Genomic DNA, 23,729 nt, shown 5'->3' on the forward strand with positions numbered 1-23,729 from the left:
CACACACACACACACACGTGCACACACACACACACACACACACACACACGCACGCACGCACGCACGCACACACACACACACACACCAATAACATGCAAAACACCAAATCCTCCTGACAAATGGGGGTAATTAGGAGACCTCACAAAGCTCAGTATTTTAGTATCTAAATAATTTCTCTTTGGTCCATTTCCAAGCAAACACATGAAAGCTGGTGATCACAACAGAAAAGGGAGAAAAAACATGCATAAACCTTCTTTCAGGCACACACTAGCAATTTATGGTAAAATTTTCTCATCTTTACTCACAATCTGATTTATTAAAGCCACCTGCCCCCCACCCCACCCCCCACCCGAAGCATTTGGCATGATAAACATGGGTTTAGATGCAGCTTTCAGTCAAAACTAGAAAGGAGACGTAAAATTGTTGGTTCTCATCCGAACACCTTGCATTGAAATTATTGACATACAGCTTCTAAAAAGCAAAACTTTACTGTGATATTTTCCTCTTTCAGGGGTAAAAACAGGATGCAGACATTTGAATCAACAGTGAAAACATGATAAATAGCCATCTCATTTGTGCAGCCACTTCAGAGATAAAGGCTCATATAGATTAATGTTGCACACACCAGGATGCTCTGAAATCAGCACCAACATTACAACAAACCATACATTTGACAAATAGTTTTAAAGGGTTTGCATTCACAAATGTGGACTTATCCTCCAATAAGTTTCATTATTTTTGCTGTTGTCTTAACCCAGAAAGCCTGAATAAGGCTTTTGCAGAGAAAATACAAATTCACAAGGTGCTTTTCATGTCTTTTTCAGCTTTCTACAACTCCTTACAAACCTGCCACTTTAGCTGTTAACTTGATTCCACTGTTTTCTGCTTTGATCCAGCTACCCTGCTCCTTTATGCTTGGGTGACATCTGAAACGCTCTTTGAGGAACTTTACAGAGGGGGAAATCCAGTTAAATTGCCATTTGTACTTATTTCCCCTGCTGACTTGAAGCCTGACACCACAAAGTGGGAGGGGGGGTATCAGGTAAACTGTCACAGCAACATGCACGAGTTCAGGAGGGAAGCAAACAAAATTGAGCAAACATATAGTATATTATAAACAAATCTGTGCAAATGTGTTCAATAGTCACAAAATAAAAACTTTACAGATGGATATCAGCAATGCAAGTCTCCGATCACCAAAAAACTAACTCACCAGCTTGTTGGAGGAGTAATTTCATGCAGTTCTGCTTCCGTTGTTAATGAAATAATTGGGAGGACATATATTTTCATCAGGAAATATTTACACAAACAAAATGAAAGCTTGTTCCTAACCACCTCCTTTACACAATTACTTTTTTCACATGTGAGCGAAGGAAATGAAATGAAAAGAGATGGAAACTCTAATCAGGTGGGAAAGTATGTTTCAGTAAGAGGAAAGTTACAGAGGGCTGAAAACAACCTGCATGTATATATAGGTGAGTTTAGTTTTGCACTGTTTTCTTGGTCTTGCACGTTTGCAGCTTGTGGATTCAAGCAGTGATTCTCTTGATACACAAGTTGTTGTTGAGAAGTTGTGCAAAATATTAAAGACTTTTATGTTTGGTTCTCATTTTGTACTGAAAACAACATATTGCCAATATTAGCATCTTATTATCGGCTGAGTGTGTTGCTGAGCTCATTATGCAACATCCCATTTCTAAAGTTTTAAGATCAAAAGACATGCTGATCCTTCCACCTGGATGCTGCCTGTATAATTAGACCTTCCTCTTCGTGCATTTCTCACAGGTTCAAACACATACAGCTCAAATTCCCCAATTCTACAACTCACCACAACATAGCCTAGCAGAGTGGTTTTTGCAGAATTGCTGAATTTAAATGAGACTACTTTCAGCGGAAATATGCTGAGGTCATACCTCTCCCAACCAGGTGGATAAATGAGAACTCTCTGCTGATATTGCATTTTGACTTAAAGGTTAACTGGAGGCAGAAGGGTTTCACTCAGTCAAGCAGTTCTGTTTGCTGCATTCATTATGAATACCAAGACGCCATGCTTGGATTGTTATGTCGTGGAATGTCGGGATACACTGAGCACATGTTCTCCTACAAGTAGAAGGTCATGCACAACTTAGTGAGTCACTGATGTTCAGGTAATGCCAAAGCCAGGAATCAGAAAGCAGCAGATTAGAGGTTTAAAATAATGCTGAAACACAAAACTATCTACTATGAGTTCTATTTTTAATATTATATTTAAAATATATGGCCAGAGGTTCAATTCCTTTGGATGGTAATTGTGAAACAGTATTAAAACCTCAACTGAAGAAGGTTTTTGAATTTTCACAGCTGGGTTTTTAAGAAAATCCACAGTTTTTAAAACAGAAGATGGCTTCTGATTTGAGCCCAAACCAGCTAATGACGTCAACCCGGGAACGCCCCACAAACAGCCAGCGTAAACAGTAGCAGAGCTACAATGTTTCTGCGTTGGCATTATAGCAGACGACAATGTGTCATCAGTCAGATATTGCATCTGACAAGTAAATAAATTCTTCTCTAGAAAAAAAAACATAACATAAAATAAGTTAAACACTTTTAAATATGATCCAAAGTTTCTTGTTTTGAGTAAAAACTATTCTGCCAATGCGGTAAGCAAAAGATGCTTGGCTGGAATTTTTATAACTAGCAATCAAATCAAAAATTTTATTTTTTTACAAGTCTTAACGATTCTAGCCAAGCAGCATTTGCTGATTGCATTGGCAGATTTTTTTTTACTCAAACAAGAAAAATAAATGCTATTTTTCTAGAGAATGATTTATTTTGCTTTTAGATGAAATATGTGATAACATTTCTGAATATAAGTTTTTTGTTGTTTTACTTTCTTAGGAATCAGTTTTTGCAGTGTATTTTATTTGTTTATTTTGGCATTAGGTTCTCCCAGAACCTTGTGGACACTCCCATAGGCTCGAATAGAAAGAAAGGAATGTCACGTCGGCCACGGAGCTTCAGATAGTTCCACCGTTGAATGCTGTTCAGTCTCTGTGTTTGGGAGCTGTTTTCTTCTTGTAAATTGATCAAATTGCAACATTTTGGCATTGTAAAGCATTAGCTGACTGGCTCGAACCAAAGTAAGTCAGTCGTGATTTTTCATGTAGCCAGTTTTAGTTAATTTGTCATGTTAGTTTGGGTTATAGATCATCGGACAGACAACAGCATAAATTGGGACATCATCAGTAAAGTAAAATGTGATTATTTCATATTTTTCAGACAAACCACATGAAGCTGACTTCTATAACCTGCTGAAGCATGTTACAAACTCAAGATCACCATGGTAATACGATGCGTCCTCCAGAATAACTAGAGCTGAATCAGGACATCTGAACCTTTACAAAGTTAGTATTTACTGCAGGACTGTTCATTTGCATCTGTTTAATATCAGTACCTCATCAATTGAGGTAAAATTGGTATTATAATCTTTACTTGAATTAGTAATGATACAATAGCAGCATAAATGAATGAATAACTGTAGATCAGTAACTAAACAGTTACAAGTCACACTGCCGCTGTCCATCTTCATCTTTTCAGGATTACATGGACCACATGACCACGTGCCAGCGAGTTCAGAGAGTGTCCCAAGATTCTCTCTCTAAGGCTTTGTGTTCTCCCTGACATTACACTCTGGCCCCTCCAGTTATTTGAATGTCTGCTATACATTGTTATAAATAACATAGAATGAGACATGGCTGCTGGATGTTGGTAGAGGATGGATCTTCTAAATGCTCTGGTCCTCCTAGACCGGTCGACCGGTCTCATTTACCTAACATGCTTCAAATTCAAGTCAACTCAATTTCATTTAGGCAAACACAATTGGAGCACTAGTATTCATGCATTATAAAACCAAACTGTAAATAAACAGTATACTGATACTGAAAATTTAAAAGAAAACCAACTGGTTAACATAAAAAAAATTAAACTGTTTTAAATGCATTTTGGCAAAATGTCAGCATTATTTTCTTTGTGATTATTGTAAGACACCTGCAGTAAGCCATGTGCAGTGCTTCAGTTATGCAGTTATCCGGCATAAGCTGCTTGCCAGGAAAGTACTAATCCTGTTAAGGCGATAGAGCTTCTAGAAACTTTGAAATACAAATTATTTAATGCTTTATTTGAGAAAAGAGCTTTTACTCATTTACTAAATTCTGTTTTACACTTCCCAGCATTGTTATCAGCTATTTCATACATTCAATTTTTGAAAATGATGTGCCATTATTTAAAAATATATTTAAATTTGTTTTAACATTGCATTTATATTATCTGCCTTTATTTAAACTGTTTTATGCTGTGTCCACCTTTCAGTAGCTTGTGTGAATTACTTTAGATAAAGTAAACAAACTAACCTTTTCTTTTATCACAAAGGCATCAATATGATTATGTACCCTCAGTTTTCCTTTCACCTGTCTAGAATTTAAATTACTGTATCCTATTAAAGCAGCGTTCATGTGAGTACAGTTGTTGAAGAGCCAAGAAAACATAACCAAAATCAACCATTTAGGTTTATTTTCACTTTGATGTGAGAACAACTTTTTACCAGTAAATCATTGCTTGTGGGACTCATTTTGCAACCATTGGGACAGACCAAAATTTTATCAAAACGTTGCTTGTGTTGGATCTTTACCCACCAATAAAGAAACTAAATTGAGAAACATCCATCCATCACCTATACCTACTTATCCTTTCAATTGCAGGGGGTTGGCACCCATGTCCATTGGGGTGGGTGGGGGTGTACATGCTGCTTATTGCAGGGTAACACAAAGACACATAAGACAATCAACCACAAACGCACACACCACATTTTCTTAATGAAAAGTTCCACTTGTATGATGTCACCAAACTTAGAACCATCCTGACATAGAGTGATACAGTACACATCGAGCTTGTACCTTTGCAGTTTTTAATTATAAGGATGTCAAATAGCAACCTGAAAAGCTTAAATCTAATTAATAAAAAACTGCCAGAGGCAGCAACAGGAATAACATGTTTCAAATCACTGGGAAAAGGTAGAGATAAGCAAACTCTTCAGGAACTGTAAGAATGAGGAGGGGAGAAGCTGATGAGGGGCTGGTATTTGCAGCAGTGATAAGTATGTTTTATCCCCAGTTTACTCACCAACACAGGAGCTTCCATCAAGCTGGTAGGAGCCATTGTCATGGAAACCACTTCTGCATTCACAGTGGTACCAGCCAGGCAGGTTGACACAGCGGGAGTGGTTGTGGCACTCAATCAGGCCCTCCGCACACTCATCAATATCTGAAGACAAAAGAAAACAGTAAAGGAATTAGTCAAAATATAATTTTCTCTGGGAAGAGGACTCACACTTGAAACCTCAACTTAGTAGATGTTTAGCCAATTTTTTAATCTGTTTAAATTACAACAGCTGCTGATCCATTCAAGGAGGAAAAATCACTTCTGCTACAGAAAACTAGATGTATGTTTGCCCACAAGACAGCCGACATTTCTGCAGCCTGTCTGCTTCAGTGGAGATCCAAATCATAGAAATCACATCACTTGACAGGAGAACTGTTGCTTTTGTGCATATTTCTGTTTCTTCTCTTGACTCATTCTGTCTTTCTTATTCAGGATACTTAGTCTTTGGTGTGCTGTGTGCATACACATGCCCAGCCTAGAGGTTTAAGGTCTTTGCACCTTTTCAGGAGAGTAAATCTCTCATCCATTATGCATGCTGTTAGCTCTGCTCCTCATCTGAAGCTCTGCTGCTGTGGACTGTAAAAGTTGACCTGCACACACATTATGGTTAAGGTATATCAGAAGGTCACCTGAGTCACAGAAATGAGAAACTCAGCAAACAGAAATCCATGGATTTCTAAAGCAAATTAACACATGTAAACACTGTATTAAAGCCTCTCTCTTAGGCTATAGAATAAAACAGAATGTGTCAAACATCAGGTCATATTTCACAATTTGATGCTTGAGGTAAAATAATAATAATAATAATAATAATAATAATAATAATAATAATAATAATAATAATAATAATAATAATAAGTTATGAAAGTGCACTGGAAGATATAGTTTTAAAATCACATTTTAAAAAGGGGGACAATGCATGGCTGATTGATTTGATGGAACTTCAGAGATATACAAATAATGTTTAAATCAATCAATCAATCAATCAATCAATCAATCAATCAATCAATCAATCAATCAATCAATCAATCAATCAATCATCAATCAATCAATCCATGAATCAATTAATACATTAAACAAATTAATAGATACATAAATGGGACAAATATGGTCATTAGTTGAAATAAATATAGGATGCTATTTGAAGAAGCTAATTGATTTTATAACAGTTATGGTGTACGTAACAATAAAAGTTTTGTCATTCTTTGTATGAGGCGTAACCATGGAACAGTTGATAGATTAAATAACTTCAATGGGAGGAAGAAGTATATGATCTTCACTAGAGGTCGACCAATATTGGTTTTTCTATTGCCGATATGAGGCGGTTGTGGTCAGCTGATGGCCGATAAGTAATGCAGATTTTTTTAGGCTAATATCAATGTTTGGTACTTTATCTGAATGCTAAATTATCACAAATAACAACTGGATGCACAACATTTATGAGCCTAATCTGTTTTTAAACACTGAATTTAACCAACTGTTGAATCTTAATTTTGTACTCTGCTCATGTGTTAAAATCAACATTTTAACAAGATTAATACAGAATACCAATAAACTGACCAAGTATTAAATATACAAAACGGCCAAAAAAACAAAAATCAGCTGATAATGTTTCAGAGCATTTATTAAGCAGATGTTTTATAGGGATGAACATTGTCACACCCTGTCCTGTCTCCCCGTTCTGTTCAGTCCTGTGTCCATGTTAATTGCTCCCACCTGCCTCTCGTCTCCCAATCACCCAAGGTCCCAGCTTCTCCTGTATTTAAACCCTGTTAGTCCATTTTGTCTGGTTGGCTCATTGTTTCATTGTCCTGCGTGCTCTCCTCATTCCAGATTGTCTGCCTGCCTGCTTCCCTCTCCCGCGGGTGGATCCTCACCTCCATTTCACTCACCGGCACGCCTGACAGAATGAGTCAACCCAGTACAGGATCCAGCAGGGAGGTTCTTCCTTGGGAGTGTTTGCTCCAGTTTTTAACCACAGTTCACTGGCCGGCTTCTCCTCCTCTGGTCTCATCTCGCCGCGGACGCTGTCGCCGAACCCCGGCTGCAACGATCCCCTCCGCCCTCCCGGAGCTTGATGTGAGATTGGACCAGGAGACGCAGCTAGACCGCTCCTGCTACGTGGGCACCAGACTGGCTGTGTGCTCCCTCGGAGCTGGCCCACGGCGTTGGGAAGGAAGCCGGGCTCCACTGTCCCCCCGGTACCGGGATGGAGCCATGAGCTCGCCGCAGCTCCGGCTTGCCGCGCCAGCTTGGACCCGCCTCCAGTCAGACCAGCAGTCCCGTCTCCGGTCCAATCAGCACCTCCGTCATCTGCAGGTGGAGGAACCACACCTACAGCCCAGCTGACAGAGCTCGCCGGCCTCCAGGCGGAGCTTGGCCGGATCTGTCAGCTCGTCAGCCTCCAGGAGTTCCAGCTGGACACCCTATCCTCCCCGAATCACCAGGAGAAGGTTCCGGTCCAGTCTGCAGCTCCCTCATCTCTTGGCCAAAGGATAGAGCCTTCAGTCCACCCAGCAGAGCTCGCCGGTCTCCGAGCTGAGCTGGCCCAACTCCATCAGAGCCTCAGTCTCCAGGAGTTCCAGCTGGACAATCTATCCTCCCTGCTCTCCACACTACCAGCACCACCAGTTCAGTCAGCTCCAGCTCTAGCGGTGGTCCCGGTGGATGCACCACATCCAGTTCCCGTGGTGGTCCCGGAGGTCGCACCGTATCCTGTTCCAGCCAGAGGTCGACGCTCCTTCATGTCCAGAGGTTGATGCTCCTTCGTGTCCAGAGGTCGACGCTCCCTCATGTCCAGAGGTCAACGCTCCCTCGTGTCCAGAGGTCGACGCTCCCTCGTGTCCAGAGTTCGACGCTCCCTCGTGTCCAGAGGTCGGCGTTCCCTCCAAGTCTCAGAAATGCAGGTGCTGCCCCAGAGTGCAGGGACCCAAGGGAGACTGTGACCAGAAAAGACCCTGCCCCCTGAGAGGTGCAGAGGATTGCCCCAGGGTGCCACAACCAGCAGCCGGCAGGGTCCCGGGGGATATCAGCAGCAAGCCCACAGGCCCACCCGCAGCCTCCCACCCCCAAACCGGCCGAGCCCGGATCCCAGCGACCCGGGACCCAGGGGCGACCAGCCCCACCGGGGACCCAACAGAGTCCAGGGACCCAGATCCCACCTGGCAGCCACAGGGATTAATCAGGCAGATGCTAAAAATCTTAAACCCCCTGACCCGGGAGCCACGAACACTAAAGCCGGGCGTACACTGCGACTTTTTCACTTTTTTTTAACCGATTTTCCACTTGTGCGAGAATCCACGAGATCGGGGCGAGTTTTGCGCTGAGCGTCGTGTAGTGTACAGGGGGTTACGAGAGGCGATTAACACCACGTGACCAGCTACCGATCAGCAATCGTGAGCTTGCACGGATTTCTGGCGTGTTTGATATTTTGCTCGTCCCTCGTGAGGGTATCGCACTGTTGAAGCGGAGCTGCGAGCGGCTGCAACCCAAAAAGTATCAGAACCGCTCACGCCGCATGCGCAATCATGCATCAACACCGCTCGCCCGCTATTTCCCTAATAACACACGTTGTTCGTTTTTATTCCTACACATTTTTTTACTCACAAAGATTGTCAAGAAAGCGTGTTTGTCGTCTTCATGTCAAATTAAACTGATCACAAAACACAGATTTACTTTCTTTATTTCATTTTCCTCACCCAACCCCCGTAAATCCCTGTGTGTGTCCCTGCAGCACTCCCGAAGGACAACAGGCACGACAAAAAAGTCTGACATGCTGTGTAAAAACAGCTATTTTTAGCATATTTTTAGGTCAGACATGTTGCTACCAGATGTAGTGAGCATTCAGAACGCATCCGAGAATTAGGTCGTACAGTGTGAGCACATGACTCGTGAGACCTGCCCTGCGAGGAAGTCGTACAGTTTGAGCTGAAGCTGAGTGCTATGAGTGAAAAAGTCGCACAGTGGCCGCCCAGCTTAAAGCTTGGTTTATGCTTGACGCGTCAGCGAGGTCCGCACGGCTCCGTGCGGCAAAATTACGTCATTTTAACAACCACGCCCCTCCACCGCGCCTCCGCACGGCCCAAAATTTCCGCAACGTGCACCTAGGGAATTTTCTAACCACGCGGACGGTCAGACGCGGAAAAACATGGCGGACCGGCAAGAACTAGTATGGCAGAGGTTCGTAAATACAGACATTTGTATGATTCAGCTCTCAGAGATCACCGAGATCATCATGTTTTTAATAATTCTTGGAGAGAAATAGTTCGCACTGTCGGAAAAGACGAGGACGCTGTTAAAAATGCTGGAATGCCGTGTTGTAAACAACAGTAATTTTTTACTTCTACTATGGTGTAGTGTTGGATGCATGCCGTAGAGCTCCATGCTGCCCCCTAAAGTTTGGGAGAATATTGGCTCACCGCAGAGACAAGCCGCATGAACCATAAACGCTGCGAGTTGTGAAGCGCGTTTCATCCGCGAGCCGCATCACCAAGCGGAAAGTGAATGCGTCAAGCATAAACCAAGCTTTAGGCAGACCAAGGCACCACACTCCACACCAAGTGTGACAGGGGAGGGGAGGTGAAGATGTATAGCAGCAAAAGAAGTCCCAGGAGAGGGGAGGAGTCAAAGGCCCCACCTGACATATACAGTCATACACAAACACAGTCACACACTCCCTCCCTCATGCTCACACACACAACCTAATACTCATAAAAATGCACACCAGAAACCCACTCATACTCCCCATATACACGCTATTCACTCTGGTCCCGGTACTGCTGCACAAAGGATACAACCAGCACCGGTTCCCAGAGTTCGACCCTTTCTGCTGGGGTGCTGATGAGCAGGCTCCCTTGCCCAACGCCGAGCAAAGCAACTCACCACTCAGACTCCAGCCAGACTGCCAGATCCCCCTCCTAGCCTCCAGCCTTTGGATGCCAAGCAACAACAGGCTGCGTTGGCCAACACAGCCCTACAACATCCAGAGCCTTAAGGAACTCTGGCCAGATCCCATCCACCCCTGGAGCCTTGCCACAGAGGAGCTTTTTAACCACCTCAGTGACCTCAGCACCAGAGATATGAGAGCCCAAATCAAGACTTACAGTCTGGGGTCTTTGACCTACATATTAAAAAGTAAAAGCTAAAAGACGTCTCCAACCAGCTTGATGTTTTTGTGACTTATAAATTAATATTTTTTTAGAACAGTGGAGAACATTCCATGTTGTCGTTCTTTTTTAAAACACAGAAACGGTTTTGTTACCTGTTATTGACGCTACAGTTTCGCCGACGGCTGCCGGCTTCTTCAGGCTGACGCTGATGGTGACGCGTCACTTCCTTCCCCGTTTATCTGCGGGCAGCAGAAGGAAGTGACGCGCCACCATCAGCGTCAGCCTGAAGAAGCCAGCAGCCGTCGGCGAAACTGTAGCGTCAATAACAGGTAGCAAAACCGTTTCTGTGTTTTAAAAAAGAACGACAACATGGAATTAGAAATAACGCACAGCAAGAACACACCTAAGATGTTCAAAGTGGACAACATTGATGGATAAAAAATATTATTGGTAAGCCAAGAACAACCTCCAAAGAGATCACAGACGTTAATCTGAAAGTCTTGGGATCAAACCATCTCTGTTTTAGCCAAACTGGACTTAATGGAAGGTGACCTGGGAGTTACTTCTGCTGAAAGCAAATCAGAAAAATGTAAGACTGGAATTTGCCTAAATACATTTTGACACACCACAAAGATCTGGCAGAATATCTTTTGAACACAAAGGGAGGTTTTTGGCAAGTCACACCAGCCTCAGGTTCACAGACACAGGGTGCCAACAATTTGATCCATGTTTGTAAGTGATATGAATTAGGAAAGTAAAGGATTCAAAGCTGATTTAAAATGCCTGTTAATATTTAGATGATTTAGCTCAAAGATTATTATCAATAATGAAAAAAAAAGCTTTGATGTGTTTGCATGATAACAATGTAAAAGAAAATCACAATGCATACTTTTACTTGTGTTGGCTGCAGATATTTATATGCATGTTAGTTAAAACAGCAGTTAGAATGAATGCTGAAGTTGAGCTACTAGACTGGTGCACATAGCTAATAAGATGTGACAGCTGCCTGGAGGGCTGCCCCCTGTCAGCTTCTCAGGTCAAAAATCAGGCCAAAGCTTCAACAAAATATTCCCTCTCTCAAACCCCATCGGAAAATTCCCAAACTAGAGGTGACTGTTGGATGAGAGGAGCTAATGGTTCAGCAAAAGAGCACTGCTGTGCAGACACCTAAGACGACACGTGCACAGGGTTTGGCTGCATCAAGGAGTGTGCTTTCACAGAGGTTAAATACATGCTTAAACAACGCTTTATTTGAATTCAAGTTTAATTGTGAAAAGTTGCTTTCTTGCTCTTTCTCAAATGTACTGCGGTGAAAAGATATACAGTAGCTATATGCAGGTCCACCCTGAAAATTCAAAATTTAAAATGGTCTGAACTCCAGTAGAGACAACAGCAGAGAACTACTGCAGGATCTTGTTAAAATAAATCCCCCTCTCAATATCCAGCCTAGGAATGAAACTCTCCAGGAGGTAGGCTGAGGAATGCTTTTTCTATCAAAATGAAATGTCCCTGGAGCAAATACAAATGGTGTGGTGGCATCTGCAATTTGTAAACCCCAAGCATAAACAGACAAGATTTAGATATCTAAAAATGTCATCATTTGGACAGATTAAGCTTAGATCAACATGGACAAGAATGACAGGAACAAATAATTAAGAATCTTAGACTGACTCATGATCAAAATCATCTGGGACAAAATAACAGCAGGGGACAGAAGCAATCACACAGGGATGTGCTGCTCAGGTTCTGATTCATAACTGCAAGTGCACACCTGGCTGTGTTTAATACAGGTGCTGGCCAGTAAATTAGAATATCATCAAAAGGTTGAAGATATTTCAGTAATTCCATTCAAAACGTGAAACTTGTACATTATATTCATGCAATGCACACAGACCAATGTATTTCCGATGTTTATTACGTTTAATTTTGATATTTATAGGTGACAACCAATGAAAACATCAAATCTGGTATCTCAGAAAATTAGAATATTCTAAAGGCCAATGAAAAAATGTTTGTTTCTCTAATGTTGGCCAACTGAAAAGAATGAACATGAAAAGAATGTGCATGTATAGCACTCAATACTTAGTCGGGGCTCCTTTTGCCTCAATAACTGCAGTAATGCGGCGTGGCATGGACTCGATCAGTCTGTGGCACTGCTCAGGTGTTATGAGAGCCCAGGTTGCTCTGATAGTCGTCTTCAGCTCCTCTGCATTGTTGGGTCTAGCGTATTGCATCCTCCACTTCACAATACCCCATAGATTTTCTATGGGGTTAAGGTCAGGCGAGTTAGCTGGCCAATCAAGGACAGGGATACCATGGTCCTTGAACCAGGTGCTGGTGGTTTTGGCACTGTGTGCAGGTGCCAAGTCCTGTTGAAAGGTGAAGTCTGCATCCCCATAAAGTTGGTCAGCAGCAGGAAGCATGAAGTGCTCTAAAACTTCCTGGTAGACGGCTGCATTGACCCTGGACCTCAGGAAACAGAGTGGGCCAACACCGGCAGATGACATGGCACCCCACACCATCACTGACGGTGGAAACTTTACACTGGACCTCATGCAACGTGGATTCTGTGCTTCTCCGCTCTTCCTCCAGACTCTGGGTCCTTGATTTCCAAAGGAAATGCAGAACTTGCTTTCATCAGAAAACATAACTTTGGACCACTCAGCATCAGTCCAGTCCTTTTTGTCCTTGGCCCAGGCGAGACGCTTCTTGCGCTGTTTCTTGTTCAAGAGTGGCTTGACACACGGAATGCGACACCTGAATCCCATGTCTTTCATGAGTCTCCTCGTGGTGGTTCTTGAAGCGCTGACTCCAGCTGCAGTCCACTCTTTGTGGATCTCCCCCACATTTTTGAATGGGTTTGTCGTCACAATTCTCTGCAGGGTGCGGTTATCCCTAGAGCTTGTACACTTTTTTCTACCACATTTTTTCCGTCCCTTCGCCTGTCTGTTAATGTGCTTGGACACAGAGCTCTGCGAACAGCCAGCTTCTTTAGCAATCACCTTTTGTGTCTTGCCCTCCTTGTGCAAGGTGTCAATGATTGTCTTTTGGACAGCTGTTAAGTCAGAAGTCTTCCCCATGATTGTGGTGCCTTCAAAACAAGACTGAGGGACCTTTTAAAGGCCTTTGCAGGTGTTTTGAGTAAATCAGCTGATTAGAGTGGCAGCAGGTGTCTTCTATATTCAGCCTTTTCAGAATATTCTAATTTTTTGAGATACCAAATTTGGAGTTTTCATTAGTTGTCACTTATGAATATCAAATTTAAATGTAATGAACATTGGAAATACATTGGTCTGTGTGCATTGCATGAATATAATGTACAAGTTTCACGTTTTGAATGGAATTACTGAAATATATTCAACCTTTTGATGATATTCTAATTTACTGGCCAGCACCTGTAGGTATCTGTTGCTCCTGTGTGTCCTCCATCCATCCATCAGCTAGCTACACTGCTCCATCCTCACTAGGGATACAGAAAGCAGGTGCCTATCTTTAGCGGTCAACAAGTGTGAGGTGGGAGCCACCCTGGACAGGTCTCCATCACAGATAGAAAACCAACCAGTCACAGACTCACTCCAATTACCCAACATGCATGTTTTTGGTCTGTGGGAGGAAACCAGAATACCTGGAAAAATCCACACGTGCATGGGGAGAGCTGACTATCTCCAAGCAGAAAGGCTACAATCAAAAGCACCACATGCCAGCAGTCAGGGCAGGCAATAGCTTGGGGCCCCAAAAGGCTGATAAACTTTGAAGGCATCTCGATACGCTACCACCAAAATGATACACTAACAATACAGTGAAACCCTCTGCCGATTTGATACAATACGATTCATCCTAGCTGACAGTTCACTTTTGATTTGACAACAATTCTTGTTTTGATACAATTTGAAACAATTCAACACACTACAAAAAATTTACAAAGCCAACATTTGGATTTTAAACATCATCAAAATTATTTTTCCCTCTCTCATTCTATGTGAAGAATGTTTTTGAGCCTCCTTTTTTTTGATTAATTAATACATTCAACATGGAAAGAAAATGCACTTCATTAGTGTTTGTGAAAATTTAGACATTCACAGATTTAACAAATGTTTACACTACAATACTACAATAGGCTGTTGAAATTATTAGAAAAAATAAGAAATCAATGTAATTTTCTGCAAAATGCTAACATTTTCAACCTAGAGGTTGTCACTCTGCTCAGAAAAATAAACCAACAGAATCAGAAAATTATTGGAGTTGATCAAATAATTATTAGGAATTATTTTTGAAACACTGTAAACATCAAGAAATATTTCTAAATATTGTAATGATCCATAAGGGGTTATTGTCATTGGTATTGTGGCCTAATGTTACCGAAACAAGGTGGAAGCAGAGTGAAAGTAAAACTTAGAGATGTGGGTTTATCGCAGCTGTTTGTTGGACTTTGATAAACCACTATTAAGAACCATTCTGTCTGCTGGGTTTAGTTCTGCACAACTGTTACTATTACAAGAAATTGTTTTTAATTTCGTCACTTAAAGATTTCGGTGCCAAGATCAATAAGAATGCTAGGAACAATGCGCTGCTGCAGAGATCAGAGACTCAGTCTGAAGTTTGTGGTTTTTAGGAAGTTTATTTTATTTTGGTAAGTTAAGAAGAAGAAGAAGAAGAAAATATCCTTTCTATAGCGTCTCTCAAGATAAAAATCACAAGGCGCTTCACAAAAACAAAAAAATGTAAAAATATAAAAAAAAGCATTTAGAAAATGTTTAAAAATATATTTAAAATGAGCAAAAATAGGCAATTGGGATTTAAAAGAAAAAATGTTAAGAAAGAGAGAGAGTGAATAGGAAAAAGGGAAATCAGTGGATCCTGAGGAAGGTGGAATAGGTGGGGAGAGCAGAAAAAAGAGAGAGTGGTGAAGAAGGTCATACAAAAGCCAGCTTGAACAAGTGAGTCCTCAGCTGCTTTTTAAAGGAGACCACTGAGTCCACTGATCTCAGGCTCAGGGGGAGAGAGTTCCAGAGTCTGGGGGCCACAGCAGCAAATGATCTGTCAACTTTGGTCTTTAGCCTGGTGCGCTGCCAGTAGTCTTTGATCACTGGACCTCAGGGACCTGCTGGGGTGTAGGGACTAAGAAGATCACCAATGTAAGATGGTGCTTGTCCATGTAAGGCCCTATAGACCAGAACCAGGATCTTGAAATGAACCCTGAAGTTGACTGGCAGCCAATGAAGCTGGAGGAGAAGCGGGGTGATGTGGGTGTGTTTGGAGGACTTGGTCAGAAGCCGAGCACAGGCATTCTGAACCACCTGTAGACGGTTCAGGGAGGTTCTGCTCAGACACATGAGAGAGGAAGCTCATCTTTCAATATGTCTGACAATTGACAATACAGCAGGCTGTGCTGAGTCACCTAGAGCAGCGGCAGAGCTACGCCCGAATGCTCTTTGTGGACTACAGCTCAGCCTTTAATACAATCATCCCGGACATCCTCATCAACAAACTGGTCACTCGTGGCCTCCCTCCTCTCACATGTGCCTGGATAAAGGATTTCCTCACAAACCGGCCCCAGACTGTGAGACTCGGCCCTCATCTCTCCTCCACTCGCACACTGAGCACCGGCTCCCCACAGGGCTGTGTGCTGAGCCCCCTCCTGTATTCTCTGTACACCCACGACTGCAGTCCGACCCACAATGATACTCTCATCATCAAGTTTGCTGATGACACCATGGTAGTCGGACTCATTTCGAAGGGAGACGAGGCAGAGTACAGAGAGGAAGACCTGAAGTTGGCAGCATGGTGTTCAGAAAACAACCTGTCCCTGAACACCAAGAAAACCAAAGAGCTCAGTGTCGACTTCAGGAGACACAGCACCGAGTTGGCCCCCCTCTACATCAACGGGAAGTGTGTGGAGAGGGTCCACACCTTCCGGTTCCTTGGTGACCTCATCTCTGATGACATCTCCTGGGCGGAAAACATCTCAGCGGTCATCAAGAAGGCCCAACAGCGGCTGCACTTCCTGAGAGTACAAACTGAACTCCGACCTGTTGCTGACCTTCTACCGCTCGTCCATTGAGAGCCTGCTAACCTACTGCATCACGGTATGGTACGGCAGCTGCACCAAGGCGGATGGTGTGAGGCTTCAGAGTGTGGTAAAGACAGCACAGAAGATCATCGGCTGTCCTCTCCCCTCCATGATGGACATTTATTCCTCCCGCTGCCTCAGTAGGGCAGCAAACATCATCAAGGACAGCTCCCACCCTGTTCAGACTGCTTTCCTCAGGGAAGCGCTAAAGGTGCATTAATACAAAAACCCACAGACTCAAAAACCGTTTCTTCCCCAAAGCAATAACCACCCTGAACTCACACATGCACCGATAACACAGCCCCTCACTTCCCACTTCCTCCATTGACCACCACTATCTATTGATACCAAATTCCATGTGCAATAAATTGTATATACATAACATTACTGTCCATATGAACATAGCGCTGCAGAACTGTAACAATACTGAGAAATAATTTGTATATAACACTTACTGTCCATATGTACATAGCGCTGCAGAACTGTACCCTCCCAAGTATGTTTGTTTTACACTGAGTAGGAGATGCCCTGTATCTCAATTTACACCTGTATAGTGACAATAAAGGCATTCTGGTTTGTTTTTCTAACTGCGGCAGCGCAACCCCTGACTTCCATAACAAGAAACACTAAAAGATACTAATGGTGCATTCAAGCACCTCGGAAAAAGGAGGACATAGCAGGTAAAATATGAAGTACAGTAATCAATGTCACCATGGTTTTTAATAAATGAGAGACACGCAATGAAAGGTACACCCGTGTTTCCATCTCTCACGTCACTAATTCATTTAAAGTGGCCTTTAATTAAGAACAATCCGGCTGTCTAATCAGCATCTTGATATTCCACACCTGTGAGGTGGATTGATTATCTCAGCATCCTAGATTTAGACAGATTTGTTTAATAAATTGGGAGAAATCTACATTTTGAGTGGATAGATGAAGTCTTAGATCTTTAAGTTTAGGTCAAGCCCAAGAGGAGCAAAAACAAAAGTGTTTAAATAGATTACGTGTTATCTGGTCTAATATAAAGACAACTTTCAAACCAAGCATCTGTATTGTGGATAGTGGAACAAACCAATGAGTCTGTGGGTCAATTTGTTCTCAATTTATGTAAATAAATAGGAACGTAATGTAAATAAATAGGAACGTCCTATTTCAAATGCTATTTCTTCATTCATTCACAAAATCTCTCCTCAAAATGTCCTGACATTTCTATTTTTCATGTCCTTCCTTCTAATTCTTATCTTGCTGTTTCTCTTTTTTCCTTTGCTGGTTGCACTTGAGCTACACTACACAACATTGCCCCCATGATTTCCATTGGAACAACTCCATTTGGTGCGTTTAGATACACATCTACAAGCTCTCCTTCAACAGACCAAATAAATGCAGAGGACAAACAAAGAGTAACTGTGCATTTAACACTGAGCGTAAATAGCAATATTATATGCAATATTTATGAGCCTGTAGAGGTATTTTTCTGAATGGAAAGTTGCAAAATATTGCAAAAGTGTTGTGATCAAGAGTCATCTGACTGAGCAAATTTCATTGCAATTTTGTGATATCCCAATTTGTCGCAGCCCAGCATTCAGACCTGAACATTCACCTTGAAATGAAAAAGGCACAGCAGTGAGGAGTTCAGCATCCATGATTATTCATGCTAATCCCACCATGAATGTGTGGTCATAACATTTGGACTAATTTAGTCATTACTGTAACAAAACAAAACAAGATGCAATAGGCTGCACTCAGACAGTCTACCTTTTCAGACATGGAAGAGGTAAATCAAAGACCTTTAGATCATTGCACACTGCGAGCTATCTGTTACTGTTTCCACTCCGTTTATGTGCTGAGAATGCAAAAGCATGACTGCACAACAACTTCAAGACCTGTGTCACTGATTTTTGATGAATAGGCTACAAACCACCGCAGGTCTGACGAATGTTGGAAACATGCTTGTAAAAAAATAAAAACAAAAAAAAATGTTCTGAGACAAAAAACTGACAATCCTAACTGTTGAGCATGTCATACTTTCTCAGAAATCCCTGACTGATTGCACTCCTTACAAGAAAAACTGGTGACCTGGAATAGTGTGTGAATAAGCAACTTCCTGAAAGACAAAAGGACCCCCTGGGTACCGTATACACAGAAAAACAACGCTAATGAACAACACATTGCTGAACATCTGTCTCAAGTTTCCTGAAGACTTGCTACGTGAACTGTCACTGCTAACTCAAGGAATGTCAGCAAAGTTATGAGTGCTTTAAATGATTTTATGAGCGGTAACCCACATTTTAGCCATCCACGTCTGTGTTGATGGGGCTGCTGAAGTAATGAGGGACTTTCTGAGTAAAATTCGGCTGTCAGGAACTTGTCCCGACCAGGAAAAAGTGTCACCGTCTTCAGCCTTGCACAATACCAACTCACAAAAGTTGTAACGAACGGCAGCAGAGTGCTGCCACTATTTGCATACTGTAGATGCTATGCTTCATTCACGTGTATCTACAAAAAAATGGCAAAACTCAGTTTTTTTGCCTTTCCTGCGATCTGCCAAGTTAATTCCCACACTTAGCAACAGTGTAAATTAGAACCTCTCAACATCTATTTTTGAGAATATGTGGAACATTGACAACAGCATTAACCCTCTGGAGGCAGGCGTTGCAGATTTGTAACGTTAAAACCTGTACCTGGTTACTCCACATACGTATTTCATGAGCATTTTTTAGAAGTACCCCTGAAGGACTTAGTTGTTCGTCCTTTTATCAAAACTTATTTTGAGCCTGAGAGGGTTAAACCATCACTCCCATTGTCACCATTTCCAAATTCTCCTAGAATCTGTAATAATCCTTTTGTGTGAGCGTTGCAGCTGTCTGATATCACTTTCACTTTGTCAGATTCTTCCTGCTCTTTATTCAAGGAGTCAAAAGATGTCTTATCCTTAAAATCATCTAAAGAACAACGGAGGTGAGAGTTTTACACGTCATACTGAACAAGCTGTCCCAAATAAAACCACTTGATAACATCTGTAGAATAATAAACTGTTGTTACTAAGTTTCTAAATCAGCGTTCTGAATATTGTGAGGTGCTGATTGTTCTTATTTCTCAATAAAATTGCAGTTTCTAACAAATGTGGTTAAAAACATATGAAAGAAGGTTTTGCCAATAGATTTTAGTTATATGATCCTAGAGCATAGATGATCTGTAACATTTGAGGCCCAGGGCCAAATTTCTAACCTTTCTGTCCCATTATATTAATGTCCTATCTCCCTACTGAAAAGTGCATATTACTTTTATTAGCATCATTCATGGGGTAGCTTAATATACGTGCCAGATAGAATATTCAAGATGCTCATTTCCAACTCTTGACAGATGCAGATGCCTCAGGTTATTTTAATCATTTAGACCTAATGATGATTGAGCTGTTAGCACTTGCATGACTTAAATACATAAAGATTGAGCTAACCCTAACATTGAAAAGCTTATGGTGATACCAGTGTCTGTGTATTAGGATCTAATAAATGATCATGGTCAGCTTGAAGCAGGATTAAATGATGCTCATGAAATGCATTTTACTGATCGATAAACAGCATTTTAAAATATTAGTTCATAGAAAACATCCTTGAAGTAGATTCAGGCTAGCTTGATATACTGTAAAACCATGTTGGTGTTTGCCTTGAACTTTCATAATAAAGTGTTTCCTGGATGATCACAAAATCTGCCCTGGAGCATCCTAATACATTTTAAAAGTTCTTTACTCACATTAAAATACATTTGCTGTTAAGCATAAAGACTTCAGCTGGAGGAGAAAGTAGCTTCAGTCGACAGAATATGGAGTCTTATTTCCTGATATTTGGACATCTCGCCTCTGATTGGTTAACAGCAAAACAACTCTACCACGTTGCTTTGCAACGTAGAAGTTTATCTCCACAAATAACACAAGCCTGAAGGAGTTCTGTCATGTGGTGGAGTTGCTAATGCTAATGGTTAGGTTCTACTAGTCTAGACATTCTCTGCTGTTTCCTGGGTGCTAAACCAACAACAACTGTCCTCGCTGCGAGCCAAGATGGCTGAGTGAGTGAGTGCATGTGATGTAGATCTGATCTAATCTGTCTATTTTCTATCAAACGCTAATGCAGGAGATAGGTGTAGGAGACTATTTTCATGTGACTGATAATTTTTAAAAACAATGATTAAAAATGGATTTTCAGTAAACAACCTCTTTAATAACAACACAAATTAAAAAATATAAAAAAAAAGGTCCAAAACTCATTTCTGAGTGAAATGGCACAACTACAAGGTCTTGTCTATAAGCATCAAATCCATTTATGGGATTTACTTGCAAATACTTTTAAAAAGATTACTATTTAAGTACCTATTGAAAGAATGCATTTAGCAATTTTAGCCGGTGCTACTTATGACATATTTTAAAATGACTAGTTTGCTACAACTTTAGTAAAAACAAACATATTGATAATCCAGGAATAAAATCATATGAAAATAACCATATATATATATATATATATATATATATATATATATATATATATATATATATATATATATGTGTGTGTGTGTGTGTGTGTGTGTGTGTGTAAAACAGTGTGTGTGCCAACATTTTATTTATTTATTTATTTTTTACAGTTGTTTAATTAATATTACTATTATTTTTTTATATTTATAGACTTTCTCTTCTCGCAGTATAACTTTTGAAGTCCCACTCTGGTTGCCAGTGGAGTTTTATTAAATGTTTAAGACTTGTTACTTTAGTCACAGTGACACTGACAAGATATTAAATTGTGCCGGCCAGAAAAAAAGCTTTATTCTCTGTGGAGCATGTCTGTGCCCCTTACTCCACATTTCATAGAAAAACCTGTTTTAATTATAACACTAGCTTAAAAAGAAGCTTTGTGGCCTGCTGCTGGAAGCAAAAAAAAAAAAAGTCCAAGTTACCATTTATGAAGAAGAATTATTTGATTTTGTTAGGATTCATCTGGGAATTCTTAAAATGTAAAAAAAACAAAACAAAAAAAATATTTGGAGAGAGGTTTTCACTTAAAACAACAACTGTACAAAAATGAACTATTTTTTGTGAGAACAACTAAACTGGATAATAACGGGGCTGTATTTAACTGGGAATATTGTACAATTTTATGTGTGAAAGTCAAAGCAATTTTTATAAGACTGATTGTTGTCATCCCAGAAACCCCTCTGGTCCTTGAGGTAAAGCAAACTTGCTGATGAAGACATTTTTGGGGTCACTAGAAGACATTTTGTAGTCTAGCAGGATTATTTTACAGTGGTGAAAAGAATCTCACTACTTTAGTTCTTTAAATCAGTGCTCCTGATTATCTGTCCAGTACTTTTAAAGATTTTGTCCAAAAAGCTAACCGGAGAACCAGTCTAATCTTTCTTAACGACGCCCATATTTTAGGAATCTTAGCTAAGCCTGAATAACAGCAGCCACTGTAGCCAAAACGTACATCTCCAGCTGGACTCCAAATCTCTTTTTACAGCCAGCTCCTGTCATTTAAAAGACCCCATCTATCACAAGCTTAGTGGGAACCTTTTATTTAGACTTAGTAAATACTCATTTCATTTCTCCACAGTCGATAATCCTTTTTACTCAGTATATTCGTTTGCTGCTCAGCCTGTGCTTTAATATGCTTGTGTGTGTGTGTGTGTGTGTGTGTGTGTGTGTGTGTGTGTGTGTGTGTGTGTGTGTGTGTGGCTGTGAACAACCTTCTCTTCTCCATGTCTATAAAAATGAAGTGGACAGATGACCTTCCAGTGGTATGAGGAACAATATGCTTGACTACACGCTCAAATACACTCAATCAATCTTGGTTACAGCCATGGAAAGGAAATGGACCCCAGACAGTGAATTTCCTTCTGTTTCCTTCCATTAGGAGGGAAACAAGACCACTCAGTACTTGTTTTGGGAGATAGCCTCCCTTCTGAATGTCCTGAAAGTAAAATGAGGACTTAACTATGGGTCTTACTTTAAAATAGCTGTGGGGTTTTAGCTTGAACTCTCAAAAATAACTCTAAATTTCCCTCGTAAAAAAGCCCCCCCCCCCCCCCCCCCCCCAACATTACTGTCACCCAGTAGCACTTTTTAGACATTTCATAACATTGTCAATATTAAAAATCGCTTACTCCTCTTGTCTCCTGTCTCCTTCCTCCTCTTGTCTCCTGTCTCTTTCCTCCTCTTGTCTCCTTCCTCCGCTTGTCTCCAGTTTTCTTCCTCCTCTTGACTTCTGCCTCCTTCCTCCTCTTGTCTCCTGTCTCCTTCCTCCTCTTGTCTCCAGTCTCCTTCCTCCTCTTGACTCCTGGCTTCTTCCTCCTCTTTTTGTTTCCTCTTGTGGGTCTCCTCTCTTGCCTTCAGAAAAACTGCTTTCTGGCCTTTCTATTATTAAATTCATTTACAATGTCATCAAAGTCCAGATTTCTGACAAGCTGAGATTCAATAGCAAATAGCCATCAGTGACAGTGCACTGAGGTGCTGTTGAGTTTGTTGTTCTCAGTTCATTTTTTATTCTTGCCATTTGTGAAATGATTGTTCCCCTTCACAATTTGTAACTGGTAGACAGAAAAATCTGCAGGGCCACAAGCACATTAGAGAGATGGAGTGTAGACTATTGTTTAGCCCCAAAACGATCCTGATTCTATTGATATTACATTATTTATGTGGACTCTCCGGGGATTATTTCGAGCTGAGAGGCGCAGAGCCTGATCGTTGACACACTCCAGACAGATGCGCCCAGAGCACAGCCACAGTAACATTATCAAAGTGTTGCACCTCAAAAACCAATTTAACACTCAATCGTTTATGTTGACTCATATCCTTTCATGCTTTCTGTGTTATATTTGTGCCTGATGCCTTTTGCTGCTGCGGAGCGGAGAGCATTATCTGTTTCATCCTCCAATGACCATCTCACAGGTGCAGTCAACGCGGCGCACACTCCGCTATAGTTGCGGTCGGGCCTCTCTTCATTGGTCAGTCTGCAAGAGACTGACTCTCAACCGTTCTCAACTGACGTTCAAAGTCATAGGCAGTGAAGCTTCTGTGCAGCGCAAAAGTCCGGGTGGATCGTTTGTTTAACCCTCCCACTGTCTTTATTGGTGACCCTGCGAGGAAAGTTGACCATTGAGCAGGACTGATGGTTTATCCCTTGAGGTCAATGTGGCAGGGGTGAGGTGGTGCTCATTCCTCAGGACTCTCTACAGGAGTGTTCAATAGTGAGTATGAGGGGCCACAGACTTTCCCCCAGAAAACCATGGAGGGTGGAGAAGTTCCAAGTCCCAGAGAGCCAGAGGTCTCCCCTGGAGTGCGGAGACCCCAGGGAGACTGCCGCCGGAGA

General features: G+C 41.5%; 1 protein-coding gene across 1 annotated transcript in view; it reads right to left on the minus strand.

Annotated features, from left to right (window-relative positions):
- The window catches only part of LOC107381817 (protein kinase C-binding protein NELL1), a 517,506-nt gene that overhangs the window by 35,046 nt on the left and 458,731 nt on the right, over positions 1 to 23,729 (minus strand). The window contains exon 16 of the mRNA XM_015953703.3: positions 5,158 to 5,298. Coding sequence (XP_015809189.3) covers positions 5,158 to 5,298 — 141 coding nt within the window. The remainder of the gene's footprint in view (positions 1 to 5,157; positions 5,299 to 23,729) is intronic.

This window comes from Nothobranchius furzeri, chromosome 9, assembly GCF_043380555.1.
Source record: "Nothobranchius furzeri strain GRZ-AD chromosome 9, NfurGRZ-RIMD1, whole genome shotgun sequence".
Classification (NCBI taxonomy): Eukaryota; Metazoa; Chordata; class Actinopteri; order Cyprinodontiformes; family Nothobranchiidae; genus Nothobranchius; species Nothobranchius furzeri.